General features: G+C 46.4%; 1 protein-coding gene across 2 annotated transcripts in view; it reads left to right on the top strand.

Moving 5' to 3' along the window:
* MICU1 (mitochondrial calcium uptake 1) overlaps positions 1–12,741 on the top strand; it is a 542,154-nt gene that overhangs the window by 70,342 nt on the left and 459,071 nt on the right. For both annotated transcript variants that reach the window (XM_069240390.1, XM_069240391.1), the window contains exon 3: positions 9,174–9,360. In XM_069240390.1, coding sequence (XP_069096491.1) covers positions 9,174–9,360 — 187 coding nt within the window. The remainder of the gene's footprint in view (positions 1–9,173; positions 9,361–12,741) is intronic.

The raw sequence follows: 12,741 nt of genomic DNA, 5'->3' as shown, positions 1-12,741 counted from the left end.
GCACCAACCGCTTTACAGTCAATTCACACACCTTTCATACATGACATGCACTAGACCATTCACGCCGCCAGCCACGGGCCCAGCACATTACAAGACTAGCATCCACAGACAGCGCCAGTCAAGGGCCCATCACTTTCATACGCCCACATGCCTGATACAGCAATCACACCAGCTGATGAGTGTGTGGACTGGCGTTTGGCCGGCACTGCCAGCCAAGCGCCACACCACCAGCCAAGCGCCACCCCACCCACACCGCCAGCCAAGCGCCACCCCACACACACCGCCAGCCAAGCGCCACCCCACACACACCGCCAGCCAAGCGCCACCCCACACACACCGCCAGCCAAGCGCCACCCCACACACACCGCCAGCCAAGCGCCACCACACCCACGCCGCCAGCCAAGCGCCACTCTACACATGCCATCCCCTTTTTTTTGTTTTTAAACAACAAAGAAACCACTAATCATAAATTAGTACAAAACTACAAACACAAAAGCTCTAACTGAATACATGACTAATGCCAACCGTGAAACCGAACATATAAAAATATAAAACACCAGTTTACGCTCACGGAATTTCCCAATAATTCTTCTGTGTGTGGTAGCTCCTGAAACAGCCACCCACACACAGCCCAGGCTTTGAAGGACAATCAGGGCAGTACATCATAGTCTCCTTCCTGATACCTCTTGGAGCACAGACTACATCTCTTAGCAGGAAAGTTTTTTTTGGCTGTGGGAGGAATGTGCTCAGCAAAGTGACGATCTTTCAATCTAGCCACATCCTCCACCACTGCTTCTCTAGGAACTCTTGCCTGTTCCAGCACAACAAGGCCAGCTATGATAGACTCCTGAAATTTCACAAATGTCATCCTTGACTCTGGAGAACTATCCTTAAACACAACAAAAGCATTAAAAGTTGCCAAGTGGAACAAGTGAAGCGCTAATTTCTTATACCACACATAAGACTTACGAGCAGCAGTGTAAGGTTCTAACCTCTGATCTACTCTATCAACACCACCCATGTGCTTATTATAGTCTAAGATGCACACAGGTTTGCGCACTTCGGCAACCTGACCCCAAACAGCCACAGGTGAAGTACTCTCATCATGGATGGTGCTTAGCATGTATACATCCCTCTTGTCTACAAATTACAGAGCTAGCAGCTCATCATTCCGCAAGGCACTGCACTGTCCCTTCTCAAGTTTTTTACCGACAAGCTCTTTTGGATAGCCTTTCCGATTAGAGCGGATTGTGCCACAAGCAACAGTGTCCACTCTGAACAACTCCTTGAACAACCGAACTCCAGTGTAGAAGTTATCTACATATAAATGGTGACCTTTGTTAAACAGTCGTCTACCAAGTTCCCACACAATTTTCTCACTAACTCCAAAAGTGGGAGGACAACCAGGGGGGTCAATATTGGAATCCCTACCAGTGTAGACCCTGAAATCATAAACATATCCTGTACTACTTTCTGACAGCATATACAATTTAATTCCATACCGTGCCCTCTTGCTAGGAATGTACTGCCTAAAAACCAAACGACCCTTGAACAGGACCAAAGACTCATCTACAGATATTTCTTTCCCTGGAACATAGATCTCTGAAAACCGATCTACCAAATGATCAAGGACAGGTCTAATCTTAAAAAGACGGTCAGAATCAGGATGATCTCGTGGCAAGGCTAAAGCATTATCTACAAAATGCAACATCCGAAGAAGAAGCTCATACCGGTTACGACTCATGATGGCAGGAAATATAGCAGTTGCCATCAAGGGACTAGTAGACCAATATGAAGACAGCGACGGCTTCCTTATCAGCCCCATCAAAAAAGTTAAACCCAAGAACTTTTTCAACTCTTCCAGATTTGTGGGAATCCACCGGCTAGCTCTAGAGTGTGGCCTAAGTCTGGCAGCGTTGTCCCTCAAAAACTGCTCTGCATACAAATTAGTCTGCTCAACAATCTCTTCCAAAAATATATCGTCCATAAACAACTCAAAAAAGTTGACGGGCAAAAAGTTTTCCGTATTAACTCGACACCCTGGAAAACCAGTAAACGCAGGCAACTGTGGCTGCTCCATGTTTGGTGCAACCCATGCGTCAGGTCTTCCAATGGGAAGCCTTTCAGCCGCTGGCTCCTGCACCATTGGCACATCACTGTCCTCCTCTAAAACAGGCCCTTCATCAGCACTGAGAGTGGCTTCATCATCAGATGATTCATCTCTGACAGAAAATTCACTTCCAGAATCCTGCACTTCCTCCTCTGCCTCAGATGCAGAGTCAGTCTCATATTCATGGTCAGAAGATGACTCAAAAAGCACACTAACAACCTGCTGAGCGGTCATCCTACGGCTGGCCATGATCCTTCCTACTAAAATTAACTGGACAAATACACCACCAACAACCAGCACTGTGTAAGATAAGTAACAAAGTAGAGGTTTATCACTAAGAATTATAAACTCAAAAACTATACTGCTCACTTGCCTGAAAAAGCTTGACTCACCAGCAACTACTCTGCACAGCCACAGCAATCACCAACGATATCCCACTAAAAAGAGAAAATAAAAAGCAAATTAGTCATAAGACAACACAATAATCATTGTGCATAACTCTAAGGACAATTTCACACACAATCCTGCATTCAGTACACCACCTACAAACATGTCATTCATGCATTGCAACAATACTCACTTGGAGTAAATTTATTTACTTACCTAAAACATGCAACTACGCAAACCGCAGGACAACTACTGCCAAAACTGCAACAAGCCACAGCAAAGTCAGCAAAAGCTTTGAACTAAAACAAAAAGGAGAAAAACTGTTATTATCATAAAAGTAAATACTTCGCCAGTTGACAAACACTCCGCCACTAACCATTTTTTCATTTTCCCGTGTCTAGTCTTCTCTGCTTGGGGGAAGATGGGCCTAAAAAAAAAATAGGCCAATCTACCCCCAAGGGGAGGGGGCAGAAATCACCCAGATTACATTGCACCCTTTGGGGGGGGCGACCCTTGCCCAAGGTGCCACACCCCCACACAAAGCACACACACACATACATAGTATCCCTGGCGCTATGGGGATTCTGCCCCCCTTGGGGACAGAAAGGCCTAAAAAATAGGCATATCTGCCCCCTAGGGGGGCAGAACTGCCCAAAAATACATGTGGGCCCCTGGGGGCGACCCTTGCCCAAGGGGCCGCCCCCCAACACAAAAAATAAAAACCAACTATAAAATCCCTGGTGTCTAGTGGCTTTCTGCCCCCCTTGGGGGCAGATCGGCGTAAAAATAGGGCCAATCTGCCCCCAAGGGGGGCAGAAACGACGATAAATACATTGCGCCCCCGGGGGGAGCGACCCTTGCCCAAGGGGCCACCCCCCAACACAAAGCACACATACAAACATATCTTTCTGGCGCTATTGGGATTCTTCCCCCCTTGGGGGCAGAAAGGCCTAAAAAAAATAGGCCTCTCTGCCCCGAAGGGGGGCAGAACTGCCCAAAAATACATGTGGGCCCATGGGGGCGACCCTTGCCCAAGGGGCCACCCCCCAACACAAAAAATAAAAATCAACAATAAAATCCCTGGTGTCTAGTGGCTTTCTGCCCCCCTTGGGGGCAGATCGGCCTAAAAATAGGGCCAATCAGCCCCCAAGGGGGGCAGAAACGACAATAAATACATTGCGCCCCTGGGGGGAGCGACCCTTGCCCAAGGGGCCACCCCCCAACACAAAGCACACATACATACATACTATTTCTGGCGCTATTGGGATTCTGCCCCCCTTGGGGGCAGATCGGCCTAAAAATAGGGCCAATCTGCCCCCAGGGGGGGCAGAAACGACGTAAAATACATGTGCCCCCAAAGGGGAGCGATCCTTGCCCAAGGGGCCGCCCCCCAACACAAAAAATACAAAGCAACAATAAAATCCCTGGTGTCTAGTGCCTTTCTGCCCCCCTTGGGGGCAGATCGGCCTAAAAATAGGGCCAATCTGCCCCCAGGGGGGGCAGAAACGACGTAAAATGCATGTGCCCCCAAAGGGGAGCGACCCTTGCCCAAGGGGTCGCTCCCCTACACTAATAAGCACACACATACTGAAATCCCTGGTGTCTAGTGGGCATTCCTGCTGCCCGATCGCATCGCGATCGGGCAGCAGGAATGCTCAAAGAGACATCGAGGGAAAGGAAAACCCTTTCCTTTCCCTCGATGCCTCTCTGAGAGCACCCCCACCCTGCACGAAGGTGAAAAACTCACCTTCTCCCTTAGACGCGCTGGAAGCAAATGGCTTCCAGCGCGTCTTTCCCCCTTTCCCTGAAATCAGCGCGCGATCGCGCGCTGACGTCATGGGGGGGGGGGGGGGGGGGGGTGGGCGGGTGGGCGTGAAAGGGGAAGGGGAAGGGGAAGGGATTCCCCTTTCAGCCCTGGCCTGGGGGTGTTGGGGGGCGGCCCTCGGGGGAAGCGCTAGCGCTTCCCCCGACTGCCAGTCCCAGGACGTAATGGTTACGTCCATGGCGCCACACGGGCGCTGCCATGGACGTAACCATTACGTCCGTGGCGGGGAAGGGGTTAATAACGTTGTATTTTTTGCTTTCTAGGAAGCTTGTGTAGGTGTGCTGTACTGAAGCTCAAATTTGTTAGCATTTTCATTGCTCTGAGGATTCATTTGTATCCTCGGTAAATACTCAAATATATCACTGAAGGTGCGTCATGGACAACTCCTGGTCCAATTGGAAAAGCAGAGAGGGAGAGTATAGTGCCAAGGTGTTATCGACCTTGGTTTGGACATGATTTAGATGACAACTTCAAAACTAAACATAGGTTGCATCATCAGGCACAGCTAATCAGTTTTACTGAATAATTTAATTTCATTTAGTCTATAAATATATACTGCCCTGTTTTTGGTTGTTGAATAGTAGTTGATAGAGTATAAGGAATGTTGACTCCTCTATTTTTTTTTTTTTTTTTTTTTTTCGGTTTCTCTTGACCTTGCAGTAGACATGTTGCTTCTAGTACACATAATGGGCTTTGGGTTAAGGAGATCTTTCTTCAGCCATCTGCCTATTTGAGTCATACCCTATAATCATTAATTTGAGACTTTGTCAAGCATATCTAATGCCAGCTTAGAGGAGTTTACATCTCACCATATGCTAATGAATGGTTGGTTATCATTCCATCACATAGGTATTAGTCCCTCATGCAATGCAGTAAAAACTATTACTTCTGAAAAGTATCCACACATTGTTAGTTATCCTTGTCTACCCAGAAAAAAATACATTTTTTCACTAAAGTAGGCTTTTTGAGTTTTTTTTATTTCTCCCCATTGTGAGCCCCAGCCTAAAATGCCCTTGATATTACCAAGCTTGCTCTCATCTTAACATGATCTTGAAATAAACAAGGCTTTATAATTTGGTTGAAAATTGGGATAAATCTCCTAATCTGATGATCACCTGTGATGGACATTGAATTGTTTGCCAAGATCAATACATTTATTATTTTATTGCGTTACATGGTGGTCAGGTACCGGCCTGTGGAATGTGCTCCAGCCTCATTCTGTAGCTGAATCTCTTTACATCTCTATAGCTATGTTTACCTATAAGTAAAGCCACAGTTCAGTAATAATATCCTGATATACTGTGGCTTTACGTTGGTGATTAATTTGTAAGATTAGTGTCGGCGCCAAACATTTTGCTCCGAAGCCTGTCGCCAGTGCTGCTGAATGTCTGCTTGCATAATACCAATTCCCCGTAGTCTTGATTTAATCTCATACATCTGTAATTTACCATCAGACAATGCCTGCCCCTTTATCTTACTCTTGCAGATTCCTGATTTCTCCATTTGGTATGATTTTTCATCTTCCTCTTTCTTTCCCTTTTGTGTTTTTTCTTTTTCTTCACTTTTGTAGTCTAGGTAAATTCTGATGAGGAAAACTTAAGTGCTGGTCCCCAGAAGTTAGTGATGGTGAACCCCACCTGCAACAGCCAGCTCAAATTAAGCACTGCTTAATGTTCCACAGTTATGCTTCTGTGGTGCAGACGTATTTGTATTGGGCAATGCCAAAACATGCTGCTTCTGTTGAGGGGGGGAAAAAAACAAACTATAAAATAAATCAAATTAGAGCTTAGCCTAAGTAATTTTGAGACTCATGCTACTAGTAGTTAAATGTTGTCTCCAGCATGAACTCTAATTATCCAACAGTTTCATTGCTAGGAATTCTCCACTCGCCCCAGACAATAGAAAATATACTGGCATGAATTTTTGATCTGTAACCTTATTCTTAGAAGAACTTTTGGTATGATGAATAAAGTTTGTAAAATATAAATTGATAAATTGCAGCAGGATTTTTGATCTACCTGAAATTACTCATTAATTCTTGTAAAAAGAAATTCAAGTTCGGGATTCATTTATGGTCACTGGAGCAAATGGGCTCGCTCATGCATTCCCTTTGGCTGAAAAAGATACATTGGGTCTAAGACAAGTAATCTATAACATTTACACTTCTGATGTTCTACTTAAAGTACAGTGTAAGACTTGGTGCACCATCGACAAAGGAGGTTGCATTGGCTCTTCCAATAAACCAAAAGTGGGAAATGCTATTGTATATGTAAATTTAGCAGAATACATTGACTGATTGACTGTTCTTATTAAGCTCCCTCTCAGTAATTACTCGACACTCCTCCAGGTTACTCCAACAACTACTGTTAAATGCTTAAGAGTTTAATTGGTCTGTGAATACAAGAGTTTGGTTCTTTCCTGGCGAAGAGGGTACACAGGAGAGACACAATTTTCCAGCCTTCAATGGATTGAGAGAATTGCGTGCTACAAGTAAGTCGCTAGTAAAAACAAATTGTATAATTCTTGTTGCATTTGAACATAGTGACATGTAGTTGAGCTGTCATGCAGTACAGCTGTTTATATTTCCATATGTTGGAGTGGGAAAGTCCCCTGCATTGGTATGTGTCTACCAGTGCCATGAGGGGCCAGGTATATGTCAAACTGAAAGGCCTTGGCCTGCCTCTGACATGTCCTGTGACCTGGAGGGGGACATACCAAATGTGCCCTTCTAAAAAAAAAAAAAAAAAACGTGGACTATTGATCCTGTCCTAAATTTGAACATAGTGTTGGCAGCAGAATAATATGCTTTGTGAATATTTAGTATGAGCAGACCTACTTATCTACATCAGAGTGTGAAACCTACATACCGGTCTCGTTTGAAGGTGTACTGCATTGTGAGACCCAGAACCTTGTACTAACATCCTGTAAGCATGTTGAGTGTGTGTACAATGACCCTGTGACATGGGTGGTAGTAGGGCTGTGTGAGTTAGGTACTGAAGCCATTGGGGCTGATTTTGGTTATCCTTGATTCTAGCGTAACAGCCACGATCAGGAGAGCTTTCCCATACAGTGGAAGCTTTTTATCCACCTTCCGGTGGCTGAAGGGTGAAATCCAGACACTAAAAAGAGAATTGAGACCATGCCTCCTTTAGAAATTCCATGAAGTCTTCAGTGGCAGGGGACTGCAGATTAAGTCTTCCAAAGAACTGTGATTTAGTAGGTTGGGTGAAGGGTGTGGCTGCAGTTTCTGATGTTCAAGACGAGCATGTTTCTAGGCTTTTCCTGACCTTTTGTCTGATCACTGTTTCAGTAGCTTGATGGCAGCCAGATGCAGGAAACTCACACCTCATTGTCTATGTTGGGGTTGCCAACTTCTGCGAGAAACCTCACTTTACAAAAAGATGTGCCTGGAGAGCAGCCTGAGTATAGCACTAAGAAAGAACAACCCAAAACTGTTTCTGAAGCTTGAAATTGTGGATTCGCACCCCTTGCCTGGAAAATGTGAATAAAAGTGGGATCCAACCCACACTACTTTGTTCTGCCAAGTACTCTAAACACTGCTATGTACCCAGGACTAGTCTGTTGACTGCCATTCTCCTGGAAGTGAGGTAACATCACCTTAAGTCAACCCTTTCTGCTGATAGAGCTGATGGTCTGCCTGAGGAGCCAGAAGCATGCCTGCCGATTTTAAGGAATAAATCATCTCAAAGCAGCAAGGCAGATATTCTGCAGTGCTGCCACGGTCCAAGAGATAACGTTCAGGTGATTCACCCTGGAGGTTGCAATTAGCCCTATTGAATGCCTGTCCGCAACCAACTTGAAGAGATCCTGCTGCTGATGACCTGGGCACTTCCTTAAAGACATGCCTTCCTAAGTTTGTCTATGACACCATCTTGAAGGCCTCCATTTGAGCCCTCTGTGAAGGAATCCAAGCTGCAAAAGGAGAAGAGTGCGGCCTCTTCCGCCAAACAGTAGGACTGTTGAGAACATTCCTGCAGGTATTCTGTGGCGCATAGCCTGCGAGGTGACTAGACATTATGAAGGTGCATGGGCCAGTCCACCATGCCTGCTAGAGACTTATTGTTTTGGCAATAAAAAATGCTAAACTAACTTGCCTATTGAAACCAGCAAACTTTTAAGCTAGCTGCACCTGAGCCTATTCCTGCCTAGACCTATACAAAAGGTTGGGACAGTAGTGGCAGGAATCTTAAGGCTAGTGGGATGAAATGACTATTACCTGGAATGGGATGCAGCACCTCAGTGTAGACCGCAGCATTCTGCAACTCTAAATATTGTATTAATTGAACAGTATAATACTTTTGCAATGATATTAAGTTGTGCTGTGAGATTAAAAGTATGTTATTTTCCATGAAAACGATTACTGGGCTGGCCACACCTTACCTTGTCTGTTAGTTGGGTTATTGAATTTTGATCTTTTTCCTTGTGACAGTACCTCTTAGAAGTCTGTAACTGCTCACCCGTGCTACCATGAGAGTCAAGTTCAGAAAAGGTTGTATTTGGCAGAGTTTACACATCCCCTGTGAAACGGGTCAAGGACACGGGTGGTACTCAACCTTAACGTTAACTTAAGGTAGTTGGGTCCCGGTATACTCTGTCTGACCTAGACTCCCTCGCCCCTTAGTGCCCCTATTTTCCCAGAATGATGTCTGACAACACATTACTATGTCTCTGTGTAGATCCTAAAGTAAGAGATGGTTTCGAGTTTGCAGTTAATGCACTTGAATGTTAAGGCAAACCGTTGAGTTTGCTTTGGGTTAAAGTTAGTTTCTAATAGGTAAGAAAGAGTTAATCACTATATTCCTCCCTTTTGCTTTCCCATGTTTATTTCAGAGCCCATGCCGAAGCACGCTCATCTGTGAAACACAACCTACGGCCCGATTCTAGTGAGAAAGAGAAGGATGGAGAGGAAGGAGAGAATTTAGATGATTCTGATGCCAAGGTTGTCCAGTCGGGTGAAGGAGAGACACAAGCAGAAGGGAAGAAAAAAAAAGCACGCACTGGATTCCGTGATCGGAAGGTAGGAAAATATCAAACATTTACTTTTAATGTCATGAGTTTAAATATACAAAGGTTGATAGAAATTAGGTCATGTTTCGAATTTAGATTTTCAGATGGATACAACTACCTGTGGATTCCTCACCTTATGAATTCCCCCAATGCGCCAGCATTCAACTGAAAATCTTTTTCCCAGCTTTCCACGTCGACGAGGACGTCACAATTGCACGGCTCCGCACGTGACTCAGTCTGACATCACCGTGGCAATAAGAGGTCCTCGCCGGCGTGCTGACGTCTGTTCCCTTTTTTCCGTTCCTTCGACGCGAACAGGTTTCTCCTAGATCTAGTTAATGTTTCGAAGGTGTCCTTTTTGTCTCTGGTTACAATGTCTCCTCCTAGGAAGCCTGGGTTTAAACCTTGTTGGGAGTGAGGGGGTCACATGTCTGTTACGGACCCTCACGATGACTGCCTTTGGTGCCTAGGTTCGGAGCATGATGTGGAGGACTGTGTGTCCTGTCAAAGCTTGAGTCCGAAGGTGCTGAAGGAGAGAGAGGCCAAACTCTTTCTGGCAAAGGTGAAGAAAGGGCACAGAAGTCTTTACGCTGCTTCTTATTCTGCTTCGAAGAAGTATGCAGACACGACTCATCGTTGTTCGGCTAGGGGTCGTTCACGATCCAGGTCTCCATCTAGACGGCGACGTGGGAGGTTAGTCCTACAGGGACTCCGCAGCCTCAAAGCCCTCAGGCCTCTCCAGCACCATCGGTCTTCGAGGTGGTTGCACCGCAAGAGTCCACGCTTTTCGCCTGGGGTGCAGGACTGATGCCCAGCCGGCGAAAGTGCTGCAGGAAGATCAGCGGTTTTTGAATGCCATGTTTAACATGTTCAGTGCTATGGCCCCTGCTGGTGCACCGGTTGGTCCTGCGGGTCCCTTGGCATTCACATTGGGCTCTCTGGCCCCTTTAGAAGTCGGCGCCAGTCAAGCGTTTTTTTATCTGGCTGAGGGTGCCAGTTCGTTGCCGATTAACTTCGCTTTATAGACCGCTGGTGATGTTGCCTCATACACAGTCAACGCTGATGAATGAACCTCAGGTGTCCACGGCCCTGATGGGATCAGCTTTGGCACCAGATGTATCCAGTTTGGATTGTATTGTCTCCTTCTCCTGGTCCATGTCCATCAGTCCTGAAGCCGGTGTCATCGACGTCTGCTAACTCTGTCGATGCCAAGATTGGAGGCCAGGTTGATGTCACTCAGAAGAGCACTGAGGCTCTTAGAAGAACAAGAGTACCAAAGACAGCTGCTAGAAGAAGGAGAGATTGCTGAGCCTTTGGGGGGGACTATCAAGACCTAGACTCAGCCAGTGGGCTGGACACTTTCCCGGAGTGGGATCTTTCGTCTCCAGGGGAGTTTACAGAGGAGGCGGCCTCTTTCCATTCTGTAGCCAGGAAGGCAGCAAATTTCTTGGATCTTCAGTTGCCGGCTGCTGAGGTTAAAGCAAATATTTTGACTGAGGTCCTGCATGCTTCTGTGGCTTCAGCAGAACCCTTACTTCAACTTAATGATGCTCTTATGGAGCCTATATTTGAGATTTGGAGGAAGCCTGAGTCATCTCCAGCTGTGAACAGGTCTGTTGCAAGACCGTATAGGGTGGCTCTAGGAGATCCGGGATTTTTGTCAAAGCATCCGACTCTGGAGAGTTTAGTAGTCCAGGCCTCATGTTCGGCACATTTTGCACCAGGCTCCTTCCCTGTTATTCCTTCGAACAGAGTCCAAGAGGATCAAGCATTTGGCCAAGAAGACTTTTTCATCCTGCAGTATGGTCCTGAAAGTGGCAAATGCTACTTGTGTCTTGGGGAGATAGGTCCACGCCCTGATGGACACTACTAAAGCTGTAGTTCCAGACTTACCGCAGGATATGCAGGGGCAGTTTGGTGAGCTCCTGTCAGACACTCAAGCTGCAGCTAAGCACATTATCCAGTCTGGTTTGGATTCTACAGACTCAGTTGGAAGGGTGATGGGGTACCTCAATCGCTACTAGGAGGCATGCGTGGTTGAGGTCTTTTCTACAGATGTCCAGACTAATCTATTGGAACTGGCTTTTAATGGCGAAAATCTGTTTGGAGCCAAAGCTGACTCTGCCTTAGAGTGCTTCAAGGACAGTAGGGCCACAGCAAAGTCTTTGGGTCTCCAGGCTTCCATTACTACCCTTTTCAGGACCTTTCGGAGTTCAGGGGGTTTGGGTGTGGAGCCGTTTACTGTGGGAGACCACAGTCCAGCAGCCTGCCAGCCTCCCATATAGACCCTTTTGAGAGCGGGGAGGGTTCGGAGAAGAGGGGCCACCCAGCAACACCCTGCATCATCCTCTTCCTCTGGGGGACAACAAGGGAAGCAGCCCTAGCTTTCTACCCATTTTGAGTCACACTTAAACTTGTAGGGTGAAGGTTACGTCTTTTTCTCCACAAATGGGAGTAAGCCACATCAGACTCCTGGGTTCTAAATACTATGAGGAAAGAATATGCCCTTCCTTTTCAGGAGTTTCCCCCTCCCATCTCTCCCCGTCCCTCGTTTTGTTCAGAAGACCATCTCTTGTTGCAGCAGGAGTTTCAAATCCTGTTATCAAAACCTGCAGTGGAGTTCTAGAACAGGAAAGGGCTCAGGGTTGTTATTCAAGATATTTCCTGATCCCCAAGAATCATGGTCGATTGAGACCTATCCTGGATCTAAGGATTTTGAATTGGTTCCTCAAACAGGAGAAATTCAAGATGCTGACTCCGGTGCAGGTGCTTCTGGTGTTGAACAAAGAGGATTGGATGGTGTCCGTCGACTTGCAGGATGCTTACTTTCATATCCCTATTCCTAAGTCGCACAGTAAATATCTCCGATTTGTGGTGGGGTCGCAAAACTACCAGTTTGCGGTATTTCCGTTTGGTCTTACTTCAGCACCTTGAGTCTTCACGAAGGTGATGGCGGTGGTTGCGACAAGTACCAGAAGGTAGGGAATATCGGTGTTCCTTTACTTGGATGATTGGTTGATCAAAGCCAAGTCTCCAGAGCTTGTGCTGCGTCACTTGCAAATGACAACTCAATTGTTGTTCAGTCTGGGTTTTTCGATAAACGTGCCCAAGTCTCACCTGGAGCCCTCAGCGCCTCCTGTCTATAGGGCAATACTGGCTACAACATTGAATCGGGCCTATCCTCCACCTCAGCAGATTCAGGACATTCAGGTGTTGATTCCAATGTTTCAAAATGAACGGTTGTTCCAGTCCTCCAGGTCCTGCACCGGGCTCGGTCTGTTCGCTTCTTGCATTCTGTTGGTCACTCATGGACGCTGGCACATGAGGGCTCTTCAGTGGGTACTCAGGCAGGCAGGTTTCAACAGAAAGGGGATCTCGAGGAGTTCATTTT

The sequence above is a fragment of the Pleurodeles waltl genome, chromosome 6 (assembly GCF_031143425.1).
Source record: "Pleurodeles waltl isolate 20211129_DDA chromosome 6, aPleWal1.hap1.20221129, whole genome shotgun sequence".
Lineage (NCBI taxonomy): Eukaryota > Metazoa > Chordata > Amphibia > Caudata > Salamandridae > Pleurodeles > Pleurodeles waltl.
This window is presented reverse-complemented; position numbering and strand designations above follow the sequence as displayed.